The sequence below is a fragment of the Hyperolius riggenbachi genome, chromosome 8 (genome assembly GCF_040937935.1).
Source record: "Hyperolius riggenbachi isolate aHypRig1 chromosome 8, aHypRig1.pri, whole genome shotgun sequence".
NCBI classification, from domain to species: domain Eukaryota; kingdom Metazoa; phylum Chordata; class Amphibia; order Anura; family Hyperoliidae; genus Hyperolius; species Hyperolius riggenbachi.
Window position 1 is genome coordinate 149,144,672 of NC_090653.1, and position 17,201 is coordinate 149,161,872.

Genomic DNA, 17,201 nt, shown 5'->3' on the forward strand with positions numbered 1-17,201 from the left:
ATACTTGCATCGGATACAGTAGGCAGCCAAAGGTGATCATTTTCACTAAAGCTGTCTGACCTATGAATCCCAAAGGGATATTCTGCCAACCCTGCAATTGTGTTACTATTGATCTGAAGAGTGAGGAATAATTGAGCGAGTAGAGGGAGGTAGGATCTCTCCCAATATCAATTCCTAAATATCTAATTTTATTATACATTATATTAACCCCTAGATTTCCAAACTCCTGTGGATTTGCTAATTTTGAGATCAGGAGAAGCTCACTTTTGTCTATATTAATCTTAAAACCTGAATGGGAGCCTATTTCTTTGATCATTTGTAAAGATCTTGGTAGTTGGTTCTGGGGGTCAGAAAGAAAAAGCATCAAATCATCCGCAAATAAAGTTTGGACTACTTTCAGCCTTCCCATCTGCATCCCTTCAAGTTCTAAGTGTAGTTTCCTAGCTAAAGGTTCCAAAGCTATGTTAAATAAGAGGGGGGACAAGGGGCACCCCTGTCTTGTTCCTCTATGTAAACTAAACGGTTTTGACAGAAAGCCCGGGGTATAAACTCTAGCTAGGCATCTGGTATTATTTAAAAGGAAAAAATATGGCAGCCTCCATAAACCTCTCTTTTCAGGTACCCTTTAAATGTATTGTACCCGAAGTAGTCTTTCATAACTGCACCAGAGTCACTTATAACCTGAATGTTAAGAGGAATGTCCAGGAGAGGGCGCTGTGATTATGCTGTGTGAGGTCAGTGTGCACAGAGAGAGAAAACAAGAGTTCCCAAGACTAATTATTTTGAATAAAAATTCAAATAGGAAGCTTGTAAATGTGAGTGCTGTCTTATAAATAATGGTCAAGGTGAAAAGTGTAAAAAATGGTTTGTTAACTAAACACAGGAAAAAGGCAGGAACAGGAAATTAAAGTTGATATGTAGGGAGGACCCCTCATGTAGACAGTGTCCTGATGATCTGCAGATTGATAGACAATAATGACTCAAATCTGGCAGGCAGCCCTAACTGCATTAATAAGGAAACATTTAAGGACAAGGAAGTCTTGCAAAGTGTTCACTTTTTGCACAAGATAAAATCACATAATAACATAAATCAGACATAAAACACATTTGACTTGCTTATGAGAATAATCATTTTTTTTTCTCTGCTGTCTAGTCCTTTCCTTTGGTTTGTGTTGTGCTCACAATAGCCATAAACATGAGACAGTTACCTGATCTCACTGAGAGCATCAAATGTGTATTTGGGTTTTCCACACTTGTGAGCAAACCCTACTTGTGGGTAACAAGGTATAAGAAAGCCAGGATGTGATTCCTTTTCCAACTGATAAACCTAAGCTAGAAGCACCTGGGTCCATCTCCCCTTTACCCTCTCCTTAAAGAGACTCTGAAGCGAGAATAAATCTCGCTTCAGAGCTCATAGTTAGCAGGGGCATGTGTGCCCCTGCTAAAACGCCGCTATCCCGCGGCTTAACGGGGGTCCCTTCAACCCCAAACCCACCCCGCAAAAGTTGGTCGCAAATTTGGTTGTAAACTTCTCTTCCTGGAGGCAGGGCTAACGGCTGCAGCCCTGCCTCTCAGCGCCGTCTATCAGACGCGCATCGCCGCCTCTCCCCCGCCCCTCTCAGTGAAGGAAGACTGAGAGTGGCGGGGAGAGGCGGAGATACGCGCTGACAGACGCGCGTGGGGCAGGGCTGTGGTGGTTAGCCCTGCCCCAACCAGGAAGCGTTCCCCTGCTGCACGGAGGGGATTTGGGAGTGAAGGGACCCCGTTTAGCACACATGCCCCTGCTATCTATGAGGTCTGAAGCGAGATTTATTCTCGCTTCAGACTCTCTTTAAGGTAGGTGGCTCATTTGTGTTTATGTTCCATCTCTAAGCATACACCCCTGAGGGAAGTCACATATTGCCTGTAATTATGACCATACTCTTAGTTCTACAAGGAACATTTCATTGCTTATGTTGCTAGCCCCTGGGCAAAGGGAATTTGTGTTTTCTGTGTGTGTTTTAGTTCCCTCTAGTCTTTGTTATCGATACCTCAAAGATCTTACTGCAGCTAGCTTTACTGATTTACATGTGAATGGAAGTATGGTATATATTATTTTATAATGCACACATTTCCTTTTGGGATCTTCAATAACATGTTGATAATTCCGAGTGACCATTCCTATTTTCCGTGATTGAAAAACTCATTTATAGAGACTCTGTGATAGATCCAAGTATATGAAAACACTGCCACTGTATATACTGAAAGAGAAATGTTTACTAAAAGTACTGTTTCTTATTTTGTTAAAGCAAACCTGTAACATACAAAAAGAAAGTTAGATACTCACGTAAGTATAGGGAAGTCTCCGTATGGTCCAGAGGATTCCCATGTCCTCCTTGATACCACCACTGCTGGCCAGGATCCTTTTCTTATTCATGGCCGCACTCTGTGTACAAGCATGGTAATACTGCACATGTACAGGTACTGCTGCGCCTGCAGGCCACTTGCGGACAAGCAGCTTTCTGCTACTGTGCAGGGAAGGCTGTACTTGTGCATACACAGTATGGCCACACTCGTACACGGATGGAATTCTTCTCAGTATGTTAGAAGGACCCTGCACAGGATCTGTGGGCTCATGGATGGATCTGGAAACATCTGGACTATCCAGAGGCTCCCCTCTAGTAAGGTAAATATTTAAAACAGGTTTTCTTTCAATTATTCCTCTTCCTAATCCAGACAGCTGAAAACTGTGTCTGAATTCGACCATAGCATGGTTGGATTTGCAGCTCTTCCCAGCCTTTCTGTTTACTCCATCATTTCCCCACTGGACGTGGCCTTGTGCATGCATCCTGCAGTGGTCGCCACAAAACGTTATGGATCTGGCATCGTAGACATCGCCGGAAAGCGCTGAATACCAAGTGCAGCCAGCACTATCCCGATCACGAGACATTCTCTGGCTAAGTCACTGTAAGCCCAGAGTGGTAAGAACCGCTGAACCAGCACATGTGACATTCAGATCTGCTCTCCTGCCGGACTTTGTGCAACAGCTATATGGGATCAGCTCGGCCCTGCATATGGTATTCTGAAATAGCTAGTGCCCTGACATGGAAAATTGTTCATGCTTTTGTCCGAATAGCTTGAACTCTGAGCCTGGAAGCAATCACTCATCTCTAAGTAAATGCTATAGCAGCTCCTAAACAAGGGGAACCCCAACAGATGCACTTGTGGTTTGAGGTGGCGAGCGGTGTATGCACTTTGTATGCAATTGTGACGATCTTGACAACGTTGTCTAATCGATTTTAATCTTGTGTTTCTGATGGATTTTACTGATTAATTATTGAAGTAAATGCTACTTTTTATACGCATATATAAGGCACTTGTAAATAGTGGATTGATGTACTTGAATCTACTACTACAGAGTACTTTTAATGTAATTGATTAGTGGTATGGTGAGTCACTCTAGATCATGCTCTGTGCCTGGAGAAAATAGTGTTTATTCTTCCAGGTCAGTTGTTTCTTGATCAAATAGTTTAGGCTAAATTACTTTTTTTTACATTCTTTTTTACTACTACTCTTTTAACTCATAGAGACCTCATAATGTGCTGGACAGTGTCAAAAGATAATATTGAGTGCATTATGTTCTGTCCTTGTCTCCAAAGAGAGGAAACCTCAGAAGCTGCAGTACGGATAGAGAAAGATAGAGCCAATCAAAAAGCAGAGAATGTGCATAAAGGAGAGTCAATCAAAATTTCAGAGCTGACTATAAGCACTTTCCCTTTCAGCTCACCAGAAGGCCCTGAATATAATAGGAGGAAGGAAAGGGAATGGGTGGAGAAGGTCATATTAGGTTCTCAGAAATACTATAAATATGGAATGCATTTGATATGTGAGTGTTGGATTAGATACAGAGAAGGTGACACTTCTTAATGCTTAAGCCTTGGGAAAATCTAATAAATATAGCGTTCAGTCTTTGTCACAGTTTTTAAGGATTAGTCCACTCAGAATTGCTTGGAGTCTAGGGGAAAATTCAACAGCACTCTGTACCACCAACATGAAGTCTTATTTCTTTGTCTGTATTTTTATTATATTTGAAGTATACACCTAGGAAAGACTCTAATAATGACAGGTGGACTAATATAAGCAGAAGTGCAGATATCTCACCATCCAAGTCTTGTATGGCGGCATGAAGTTAGCTGAATGAATAAAGCCCCGCTCCAGAAACAAATGTGTTTCTACTCAGTTACAGAGCTTGTTTTGTCTCTGAGTAAGGGCTTTCATTATCTAATATCAAATAAATCACTTTTTTTAAGTGTTTTTATTGGGTTTCAAAAAAGGTAACTTTTTCCACAGTTATTGCATGTACAAACTGGTAATTGGTTGTGCAACAAGCACTCACCTAAAGGATAATTAGCAACACCATACTAATACAGTGTTTGACCACCTTTCGCCTTCACAACTGCCTTTCTATGATGTGTCAACATCTAATGATGTAGGGACAGAAGAACTAGGCCCTTTAGAAAACAGCACCACACATCTATAGTCTTCAAAAATATGCAATTTATTCAATACAATACAACATCACTATAAACATATAAAACCAATTAAAACATATGTGCTCCTATGTCATCAGTCAACATCAAAATATACAGCGCTCAATATTTCTATATATATAATGGCAATCATTAAGTAACCCCAGGGGTGCTCACAAAAGAGCGACCCGCTGGGCTTGAACCCGGGTTCAGTAAATTGCAAACATCTAATGATGTGTCAACATTGATTCATGAATTACACACCAAAGTCCAACCGGCCTAGGGTACCCGCAATATGTGCCTTAAGGTACCATGCCGTATATATAAAGGGAGTCACTATGTTGCGTAGTTCTGTGGAGGAGTACGAGTTCAGCATGAAGGGTTTCCATTTAGTGAAGAATTTCTTGGTGCCTTTTTCATTGTTCAGGCTAGCATCAAATTTTTCTAGCATCATTAGATGTCTCAGTTCTTCCTTCATATCCCACACAGATATATCCATCTATTGTATATCACTTTTCTAGCTGCCATGAATAGCACATGGATCAATTTGGGCACCTTGGCCGTGTTATCATCATTCAAAGTAGAATTAAACAGCAATAACATAGGGTCCTTTGACAAGCTACAAATAAATCACTTTTAAAGTACCCGGTCAGCAGCTATAATACTGATCACTTCCTGCACCATAGACTGTCACTGGTATGGTCTGCAATCTTAACATAAAGGTGTAGTCTGAGCCTGTTCCGCTGCATTCTGAGGAACAGGATGATGCAAACCAAGCAGCAGGAGTCCCACCCTCAGAACACAAACACCATGAGCTCAGATGGAGATGCCCAGGATCATTCTCTCTTTGTGTCATTGGTTCATTCATTTCTACAAAGTAGATTATAAAATGTATTACTACTTTCACACCCCAACAGTTTGCAGGGTTAATTGCACTGAATTATTTATACCGCAAAGAGGAGAGATGCTTACATACATACTAGATTTTAAGTAATATAACCAGCTGTCTTAAGGTGGCCACACACCATACATTTTTTTAAATATCTGCTCAATTTAAGAATTGCAATCAATTTTTTTGACTGATTGTAACATTTCAAAAATATGACCAATGTACCACACACCTATGTTAAAAAAATTTCCTGAATTATGATAAAAATGATTGGAAACTCAGAGAAAATTGCTAGGGTGTGTATATTAATAAATTAACAATCCAACACACACCATACAATCTTTAGTAGAAATTGAAGAGAAATATCTGGCATTCCGGATCGATTTAAATCGAAAAAACGGGAAATCCGATCAGATTTTTCAGTCAATGAAAAAAAAACTTTCGATTTTTTTGAGAGATACGATCGTTTTTATCGAATTACTGCAAAATCGGATCATTTTATTGTATCGTGTGTGGCGACCTTTACACTAGCATACCTTGAATTACTCTGGTGTTTGCTCAGATCTTTCCTTTGAACCTCTATATATTGCGCAGTGATTTAATGGAAAGCCTACTTGGGTCAGCGTACTTGGCTAAGCTGTTAAGGAACGATTACACCTATCTGTTGTATGCATTCCAGCACCCATATAGATATGAGAATCCTACCATCCCATTAAATCAATGTGTCTCTACAGTAAACCAACTAAGATGTTGGATGGAAAGGGGGAAATAAGTTTAAGGTGACCCTAAAGGGAAGATAACAGCCCCATTTGGGTAGGAGGATCCAGAGGCTTTACCCATCACCCTCCTCCTCGGCAATCCAGCACCAGGACTCCTGCAAGCTTGTTGAAAATGCCTTGTCAATGGAGCTCACCTGCACTGCATAGGCTCCTTGCTACTGCACAAGTGCATGCGCAGTGCGGACGAGCTCCGTGAAACATCGGAGGTCCCAGCGCTGGAACGGAGGGAGGAGGGAAGCTTCTGTAGGATCCAGAAGCTTCCATCTCATAAGGTGATTACCTCAATTTTTCACCTAAGAAACTTGACCTAAGATTTGTTTCCAATATCATAAAGTCATCAGGGGATACTTTAACACATACTAAAGGTGGCCACTAACTGTCCAATTTCTAGCGAAAAATCGATCGATCAGAAATTCTGATCGGACGAAAAATCGTTCACTACACCATCAACTAACCAATCTTTGCTTACTATCTATCACGACCACCAAGAAAATCCAAATTTTCGTTCGATGAAAATTCATTCGGGCGACATTTTTTTCTTTCGTTCATAATCGATTGTGACCACCAATGGAGATTATTTACAACCGATCCGATCAGAATTTATGATCGCTCTAACAATTTTGCGCTAGAAATTGGACCGTTAGTGGCCACCTTAAGGATGCCCACTCATGGTACAATGTTCAGCAAAGAATTTACCAAGTGATCAGATTAATCTGACCAGAAATAAAATGTCATAATACATTGATTATTTCACCATCAACGAACCAATCTGTACTTCCTATCCATCACAACCAATCATAATAACAATTTTTCTAAACAACTAAATTGTCATCGAATGATCACCATTAGAATTGCTCACAGTTGATTTAGGACATGAACGAGGTTTATTTTCCGCTAATCCGATCACATTTATCTGATCACTTGGGTGATTCTTTGCTGAAAATTCTACCATATTGGGCACCTTAAAGCGGGATTGTCACCATAAAAATCAAATTTCAACAGCAACTGGTCTGAGTGTATTACGTGATAAAGATGATAATCCTGCTTTCAAAACTTTCAAAACTTTTTCTGCTGTTATGCTTTGGAGTTATCACATACCTTAGGAGCACTGGCCATTTAATTTCTATTGCTATCGGCTGGAAAAACGGTTGCATGCTGGGGGGTCTTTTTATCTATAATATATCCCTCTTCTTCCCTTTATTTCCTCCTCCTTCTAATGACATAAGACAGTGAACTTCCTAGTATAGCCCTCAGTGGGAGTGTCCGAAGACTCTGGGAGGAGGGTTGGTAACGAATACACCATTAGCAAAATTACTTCTTTAGCAAACCAACCAAACCAACACGAAAGACGCAAACTATTGAGGACTAGTCTTGCTATTTTGTTTAAACTATAGCTTCTCTTATTACAGCGTGAATTTAAAATGAAGCTTAACTTTATCTGAGTTAATTCTTCTTACCATATTTAAATTTATCCATGTTTTTAAACACATGGTTTAAATTGGTTTGTGTTTATTTGAAAGTTTATTTTTGGAAGAAATATCTAGTGGTGTAGCCATGTTACTGTTCTTGCAGAGCTTTGCGTTTTTCCTGATAACACAGCACAACAGGGTTTCATGCACAATGAGCCCGATCCAATTTACATTTTCTCATAAGTTTTCTCCTAGGAGATCACTTTTTATCTTCTGTTTAAAATAACTTTTGACTTTTGCACTTTGCAATTAAAAAGGTACCAAAAAGTAGGTGAAAAAAGTAGTGTCAAAATTATTCAGAGTATTTTCTTGTTTGGTGGTGACTTAAAATGCATTTTATTTATAATGTGAGAAGAAAAGAGTCTCAAATTTTTATTTTCAGTTACTTATATAGCTTTTTTTTCATAACATTGCATAATTCTCTAATATTTGCAGTTTACAAACAACACTATGGGCTTGATTCACAAAAGACTGTTAGCACGGCCGTTTTCGCACGAATTTTCGCATTGCGCGCAATCGCGAATTTTCACGCAAAACGATAAAGTTTTCGCACGCAAACGCGAATTTTACCGCGAAATCAATACCGTTTTTGTGCGAAAATTCGCGTTTACGCGCGAAACCGTTATCGTTTAGCGTGAAAATTCGCGATCGCGCGCAATGCGAAAATTCGCGCGAAAACGGCCGTGCTAACAGTTAGCACTCTTTTGTGAATCAAGCCCTATGAAACAGCAGAGCTAGTGACCCTTTGAATTTTCCTGCAGTAAAACCTTAACCTTTTCCAGACCGCCTCTATTAGATCCTACGCCGCACTTGTGCCGCCCGCCGTTACCGCTACCGGCGCGATCGTGCGCACCCGAGAGGGGAGATTAAGCTGTCATATGACTGCTGGCATCTCCCCTCAGTGATCAGCAGCCATCGCGAATGGCTGCTGATCACTACGATCATGCAACAGAGGGGATCTGGCTTCCTGAACCCCCCCCCCCCCGGTCTAAGCTTCAATAGATGTCAGTTTAATAAATAGTGTTATCCATGCATTGGTATGTTCTTCTTGAAAACATTGGCAGTGGGCAAAAAAGTATTTTCTGCATTCTACTATAAGTCACTACAGTGCCTCTTTAAACAACAAGTAAAATCACATTGAGATAGTTAAAGTCTTGGAAACACAATACAGAGACTGTGTTGTAGAGATCCATTTCTCCCAAATTGTATAGAATTTTTGGGAAGATACATGATTCTTATGTATAAGTCTCTCATAGGGAATTATTTGATTACATTTTTCCACATGGAGATGATGAGAGCAAGGAGCCTCATCCAATTCAGAGTACCTTACATGCTTCAAATAAGAAAATATTTTAATATCTTGTAAAATTATCTTCCCTTGATAATCTAAACAATCACTATTCAGGGGAGAAGATAACTGCTTTTCATTTACACCAGAGAGGATGAAACAATTTATCTAAAAAACAGATAATATGAGAGCATTCTCCCCTTAAGGTCCAGCAATCTGCTACCATTCATTGACATCTGAAACATTCTGTATAAATTCTTCATGTTTTGTATTTTTACAGGGATAAGGTATGCCTGGTAAAAATAATATAGTTGTATTAATTTGTTATTAATAGATGGAGAGGCTGCAGTGTGGGTGGAGAGAAAAAGTTGCTCTCTACCGATTGGTGTCTGGAAAATTAAAGAAGAGTTTAGGTCCTTATACAGCAGGGCTGAGGAGTTGGAGCAATTTTTGGGTACTTGGAGTCGAAAACTGTGGTTTCATAAACTGAGGAGTCGGATTTGGAGTATATTTTCTATACCAATTCCGTAGCCCTGATAGGGCTGGGGGGTCGAAGAGTCTGAGCAATTTTGGGGTATCTGGAGTCGGAGTCAATGGTTTCATTAACTGAGGAGTCAGATGATTTTTGTACACAGCCCTGTTATACAGTGAGATCTCACTGAGGATATTGGAGCCTCTTGCATAGTTAAGTTCAGGGCTGTGGAGTTGAAGTTGAGGAGTAAGAGCAATTTTGGGTACCTGGAGTCGAAGTCAGTGGTTTCAATAAACTGAGGAGTCACAGCCTGTGGAATTTTGTACCGACTTCACAGCCCTGGTTATGTTCCTAACGATACCTACCATCACATGTCCCCTGCTCATTCTTAGCCACTTATTGGAACCTGCAATGGCCCAGAGAACTATGAGATACTCATCAAAATTGTCAAGAACATTTAAGGTTCCAGACCGGACAGTGGATATTTGGGGAAAAATGTAACCACTTGCCGACCGCACACTAATACTGTGCGGTGGCAAAGTGGTAGCTGGAGGACCAGCGACGCACATCTGCGTCGCCAGGTGCCTCCCTAATTAATCAGGAAAGGCCGCTCGCGCGAGCGGCCGTTTCCTGTTAGATCACGGAGCGGGTCTCCGTGAATAGCCTGCGAGCCGCTGATCGCGGCTCGCAGACTAAATGTAAACGCAGGAGGCATTTGTCTCCTTTGTTTACATTGAACGGCGCTGCTCCAATCAGCGGCCGGGGATCGCCGCCATGTGACAGAGGACATCCTGTCCTGTGCAGCCTCAATCACCAGGGGGGACAGGTAGGAGAGGGAGGGGTGGAATTTCGCTGCGGAGGGGGCTTTGAGGTGCCCCCCCCCCCCCGCAAACCTCAGGCAGGAGCGGTCAGACCCCCCCCCTGCACATCATCCCCATAGGGGGGAAAAAAGGGGGCGATCTGATCTCTCTGCATGCACCCTGATCTGTGCTGGGGGCTGCAGAGCCCACCCAGCACAGATCATAAAAAACAGCGCTGGTCCTTAAGGGGGGGTTAAAGGCTGGGTCATCAAGTGGTTAAAGTGGCTTGAATCATAACAGTAAGACTACTAATGAGATCATTGGCCAACCTTGTCAATGGCTAGCCTAGAATAGTATTTCTATATCCATTCACTGAAACATTTGTACTCAGAAGTGTCCTCAGTACATTTAATGCTATTTACTTTCATTTTATGTGGTAGAGCTTTTCTTAAGGCTATACAGTATTTTTATGAGCTTCATCTTAAACAAATAATGATTTTACATTTCTTTGATTTTATCATGTATTATGTAAGACATGTTTATGTGTATTGTGATTAACAGAAGAAAATCACGTATAGCTAGATAACATACAATATTTGTAACTTTTTATGCATGTATCTTGTAGTTACTGCCTACGCCTGGAAGCGCTAATTCTCAAGAAGGATTTCCAGCCCGCTATTGTGTATCAACTCTCAGCAGCAAGAGAACTAAAGACAGCTGTAGAAGGTAAGACAATGGCTTGATTTACTAATACTCAAACTGACTCCACTCCTTTCTTCTAGATTGTGTCACAGGAGATGTTTTCAACCCTTATCAACAAAATCATTTTAAGATTCCATCTACATTCTTCCCGATTAAATTGGTTTGGTAAAAATTGTAGTAGTTTTCAGTTGCAAGGTGCTGAAAATGTATTTAACATGCAGTGTCCAGAAGAAACCCACGCAAATACAGTATGGGGAGAACATACAAACTCTGTGCAGATAGTGCCCTGGCTGGGATTCAAACCAGGGACCCAGCACTGCAAGGCGATAGTGCTATCCAATCTGCCACCATGCTGCCCATATGCCTGTGGCATAAACTTAAAAATTATTGTCTGGTTTCTAGATCTATTTATATTTACTGCCCCAGAAGAAGCTCAGTAAAACATCCCCAATTCAAAATTTTTGCTGACACCACAAAATTATTGTGTTAAAAAGACCGTCTGTTAAAAATATGTGGTGTTGTTTTAACCTAAAGTGATGTTGAATACTGCATACCTAACATGCAGTGTTCCTTGCAGTGAGGGAGCAACTAACAAGTAAGCCCCTGCCTGACAATCTCAGACATTTTTGGCTTTTCTCATTCCCCCTGTTTATGTTACTGACTGACATGGCAGTTTCCCTAAAGTTTACCTGGGAAAGCTGCTATTGAGTTGTGGCAGCTTATGTTTTGTTTTTATGCTTAAAATGTTACCCCACATTCATTAAGGATATTATACTGTATATATACAGTGGTACTTGGAAGATAACAATTATTTTAAACTAGTAGACCTAAGCCTGTTTAAAAACGCCGCCACGGCGCACAGTAAGCGTGCATGCCCGTCCTGCTCCCTGTCCAAAGGTTGTCCCTGCGGCACATGCGCAGTACCACAAAAGCAGGGACACACACAAGTGCACGGGACGCAGAGACACAGGGGTTTTATTATAGAGGATGTTCAATGTCTGTACAGTAAATTTGACCTAAAATTTGATGCAAGTCTTGAAACATAAGAAGAACCTAGTTAAGCAAATAAATCCAAAGCATTATGCTTTCTCATTGTTTTATTGAGGTAACTGATTCAAAAGGTATATTTGTGTGTGTAGTAAAGGTATGTCAGCCCTTGATTTCAGTAAGGGTGTGCCCCCTTGGTAGCTGGTAGCCATTGATCAGTCTTGCTCTTTCTTACTGAACAGATTCAACCCAGCAATGTTGGTGGTCTTTCTTGTTTTATATGTCCCCAACATCTCAGTAAGTTTAAAGAACACCTGAAGTGGGGAGGGGGGAATGTTAGATACTTACCTCAGCAGTTGGAAGCCTCTGGATTATCCATTCCAGTGCAGGATCCCTCTTCATCTTCTGGCTGCGCTCTCGGCTGTGGACGAGCACATCCAGACTGAGCATATGCTAGTAAGGTCTACGCATGCTCATTAGTACGAAGCTGCTCAAGCATTGCTTTTTAACTTAGTGCATAAGCACTTCATGCTATTGGGCACGCGCAGACCCTACTTGAACATGACCAATAGAGATACGCTCATCCACAGTTTTGCTTGCAGGCAGATTAAACCAATTTGACTTGAGTCAAATGTGTATTAAGGGCTGTATTAAGGGCTGTAGGAGGATTACCACTACTGAGGTAAGTATCTAACTTTTTTTTAATAAATCCTTCAGGTACCCTTTAAGGTGTACCTGAGCCAGGGGCGTAGCAATAGGCCCTGCAGCGCCTGCGCCCGCGGGGGGGCCCGGCCCCCCCCCTGGGGCCCGCTCGGGGCCGTTTTTTGGGGGCTGGAGGGGTGGCAGCATGAGGGGAAAGCCTTGCCCACAGTCGGCGGGGAGAGGGGAAGTTCCCCCCTCTCCCTCACCTCGGGGCTCTCCCCTCTGCGCTCCCCTCCAGCTAGTCAATGTGTGTGGGCAGCGGGCAGCGGCGGCAGGATACATACCTTCTTCCTTGCGTTCCATCGCCGCCTTCTCGCTCTAGGAAGCGGAAGTGACGTCAGCCGCTAGAGCGAGAAGGCGGCGATGGAACGCAAGGAAGAAAGTATGTATCCCGCTGCTGCCTGCTGCCCGCTGCCCACACACATTGACTAGCTGGAGGGGGATTTTCAGGTGTCTGCTGCCCACATTACGATTTTCAGGTGTCTGCTGCCCACATTACGATTTTCAGGTGTCTGCTGCCCACATTACGATTTTCAGGTGTCTGCTGCCCACATTGTGATTTTCAGGTGTCTGCTGCCCACATTACGATTTTCAGGTGTCTGCTGCCCACATTACGATGTTCAGGTGTCTGCTGCCCACATTGTGATTTTCAGGTGTCTGCTGCCCACATTACGATTTTCAGGTGTCTGCTGCCCACATTACGATTTTCAGGTGTCTGCTGCCCACATTGTGATTTTCAGGTGTCTGCTGCCCACATTACGATTTTCAGGTGTCTGCTGCCCACATTACGATTTTCAGGTGCCTGCTGCCCACATTACGATTTTCAGGTGTCTGCTGCCCACATTACGATTTTCTGGTGACTGCTGCCCACATTACGATTTTCAGGTGCCTGCTGCCCACATTACGATTTTCAGGTGCCTGCTGCCCACATTACGATTTTCAGGTGTCTGCTGCCCACATTACGATTTTCAGGTGTCTGCTGCCCACATTACGATTTTCAGGTGTCTGCTGCCCACATTACGATTTTCTGGTGACTGCTGCCCACATTACGATTTTCTGGTCACTGCTGCCCACATTGCGATTTTCTGGTCACTGCTGCCCACATTACGATTTTCAGGTGTCTGCTGCCCACATTGCGATTTTCAGGTGCCTGCTACCCACATTACGATTTTCAGGTGTCTGCTGCCCACATTACGATTTTCTGGTGACTGCTGCCCACATTACGATTTTCAGGTGCCTGCTGCCCACATTACGATTTTCAGGTGTCTGCTGCCCACATTACGATTTTCTGGTCACTGCTGCCCACATTGCGATTTTCTGGTCACTGCTGCCCACATTGCGATTTTCAGGTGTCTGCTGCCCACATTACGATTTTCAGGTGTCTGCTGCCCACATTACAATTTTCAGGTGTCTGCTGCCCACATTACGATTTTCAGGTGTCTGCTGCCCACATTAAGATTTTCTGGTCACTGCTGCCCACATTGCGATTTTCTGGTGTCTGCTGCCCACATTACGATTTTCAGGTGTCTGCTGCCCACATTACGATTTTCAGGTGTCTGCTGCCCACATTGCGATTTTCAGGTGTCTGCTGCCCACATTACGATTTTCAGGTGCCTGCTGCCCACATTACGATTTTCAGGTGCCTGCTGCCCACATTACGATTTTCAGGTGTCTGCTGCCCACATTACGATTTTCAGGTGTCTGCTGCCCACATTACGATTTTCAGGTGTCAGCTGCCCACATTACGATTTTCTGGTGTCTGCTGCCCACATTACGATTTTCAGGTGTCTGCTGCCCACATTGCGATTTTCTGGTGTCTGCTGCCCACATTGCGATTTTCTGGTGACTGCTGCCCACATTAGGATTTTCTGGTGACTGATGCCCACATTGCGATTTTCTGGTGACTGCTGCCCACATGGCGATTTTCTGGTGACTGCTGCCCACATTGCGATTTTCTGGTGAACTCTGCCCACATTACGATTTTCTGTCCCACATTACGATATTCTGGTGAACGCTGCCCACATTACGATTGTCTGGTGAATGCTGTCCACGTTACAATTTTCTGGTGACTGCTGCTCACGTTACGATTTTCTGGTGAACTCTGCCCACATTATGATTTTCTGGTGAACTCTGCCCACATTATGATTTTCTGGTGAACGCTGCCCACATTACGATTGTCTGGTGAATGCTGTCCACGCTACAATTTTCTGGTGACTGGTGCCCACATTACGATTTTCTGGTGAACTCTGCCCACATTATGATTTTCTAAAGGCCCACATTACGATTTTCTGGTGAACTCTGCCCACATTACGATTTTCTGGCCCACATTATGATTGTCTGGTAAAATGCTGCCCACTTTACAATTAATTTACAGTGAAACGCTGCCCCATTACGATTATTTGGCACCTATGGGGGGGGGGCCCATCCAAATATTCGCAGGGGGGCCCAGTGATTTCTAGTTACGCCCCTGACCTGAGCCACTCGGGTACAGAAAGAGATACCTAGCTGCAGTAAGGGAATTCTCAAGAGCCTTTTGAGTCTTCGCTCTGTTATCTCGTGTCCCTGCTTGCTGAGCATGGACCCCCGAAATATTGCCGACAATGGACTGTTTTCAATCTTATTGGGGCCCGCGTACCTCCTCTAGCATCAATGTGGCCGCGCAGTAGCTGTGCGAGCGGGGTCATGCATCCGCAGTTTGTGCCGCCTGTGCAGCCCTGATATGCAGGGGGGTCCTGTACACTCAGCAAGGGGGCTCTGTAGAATGCTGAGGAAGCCTCAATATGATCCTAAGGCTTCCCTTACTGCAGCTAGGTATGTCTTCCTGAACCTGAGTTTCGGCTTGAGTTTTCTTCAGAAGTTCAGAAGTGGCTTGACACAGCCATTCCAAAACATTAACTTCCTTCCACTTTAACCATTCTTTGGTAGAATGATTTCACAGAAAGGATAAGACCTGTATGTCATAATGTAGTGTGTGTCTCTTGCCAAGCAACACGTTTTACATTCAAGCAAAAAAAAAAGTTCTACAGCCTCCCGTGGTTACCTTACTTTAGAATGTGGGTGTGGCAGATGTGCCATTCATCCTTCACCACCTACTGGAAGGAAGACTGTGACTGTTAAGCTAAATACACATGAGGCACGGATGTCTGCAGTTGCATGGAGACAAGCAACAGTTGAAAGTCTCCAGCAACGACAGTTGTATACAAGCAACGATTGTATACACGCGGCAACAACCTGTCTGCAACATAGCGGAAACTGTTGCTCAGCAACTTCTGTCGCAGGTTCAATGAACTGTCGGACTCACAACAGTTGCTAGAGACTAGCATACACACGACCGCACCGACTTGAGACTAGGGACGGTTGCTGCAACAGCTGTTGCCGGGGATTGAACAAGTCAATCGCCTGGAGACAGCTCTGATTAGCAACAGTTGCTTGCGCGCGCCTCATACACATGGAGGACTTGTTGCCGCAACATGCGCGCACCATGTGTTTCCAGCTACAGTTGTAGCCCGTGTGTATGGGCCTTTACAGTAACTAAATATCTTCTTGATTCAGCTGTATAGGCTTCAATTCGCTAAGGGCTGGTCGGTGAAAATTTTAGGTCTGTAAAATACCGTATTCAGTATTTTAGATTTTTTTTTTTAATTCACTAAGATTTCCGTAGATGCAGTAAAGTTCAGTAATTTACCAAGAAATGTTGCTTCAAATCACTAAGCTCTTTCACACTAGAGCCATTTTTCGTCGATTCAACGCAAAGTCGAAACTTTGCGTTAACCAAGGTAAAATGAAAGAAAGTCCATAGACTTTCATTTTACCTTTCACACCCGACGCTGTGTTTCGATGCGTTGCGGTACGACGCACCTAGGAGAATTTTGTCGTTGGGAATCTGCGTTTTCCCATCCGTTAATTAATTATTACCGCCGCTACTAAGCGTCACACTGCAACATCCTGACGACACGCCGCAGCCTATTCAACGTGTGCAGGAGAACGGCTCCTGCATGCGTTGTCTAATGTGAAAGAGCCCTAAGCCCTGCATGTAATATTTTACCAGCTGTAGAGTAGGTCAGGCATCAATCTGTGATTCTTCTCTCTGCATGACCCAATCCTGTGTCAGTTTTGTGGTATGCTTAGTGAATTGAAGCCATGGTGATTATGTATAGATTAGGACAGAAATAGGTTAATGTTTGGAGGGAAGGATCCTGGGGAAGCCTAATTTTATGTAATATCGCCTACCAAATATTAAGGTTTCCAGTTTCTCTTCCTTGCGGTTACACATCTGTTTCTTATTCAGAAAACTTGAGGGATTCAGTATGGCACTATCCATGCTGATGAAGGAGAAAACATAAAGCTGTGTGAAAGATTTTCTTGTTGCCTGGTCAAGCAAGAGGGGGCAAATGGCAACAAATATTTTAGTATGAATAATAGGAAATGTGGAATACAGTCTTCAGATCCACTTTAAAGGACAACCAAGGTGACATGTGACATGATGAGATAGACATGTGTATGTACAGTGCCAAGCACACAAATAAGTATGCTGTGTTCCTTTTTTTTCTTTCTCTGCCTGGAAGAGGCATGTAAGTGGCAGTTCTGTCTGGGTCAGGACTGAGT

General features: G+C 43.0%; 1 protein-coding gene across 4 annotated transcripts in view; it reads left to right on the forward strand.

The window, feature by feature from the left end:
- The window catches only part of LOC137527112 (inverted formin-2-like), a 137,450-nt gene that overhangs the window by 71,170 nt on the left and 49,079 nt on the right, over window positions 1-17,201 (forward strand). For all 4 annotated transcript variants that reach the window (XM_068247512.1, XM_068247515.1, XM_068247514.1 and 1 more), the window contains exon 6: window positions 10,831-10,931. In XM_068247512.1, the coding sequence (XP_068103613.1) occupies window positions 10,831-10,931 (101 nt within the window). The remainder of the gene's footprint in view (window positions 1-10,830; window positions 10,932-17,201) is intronic.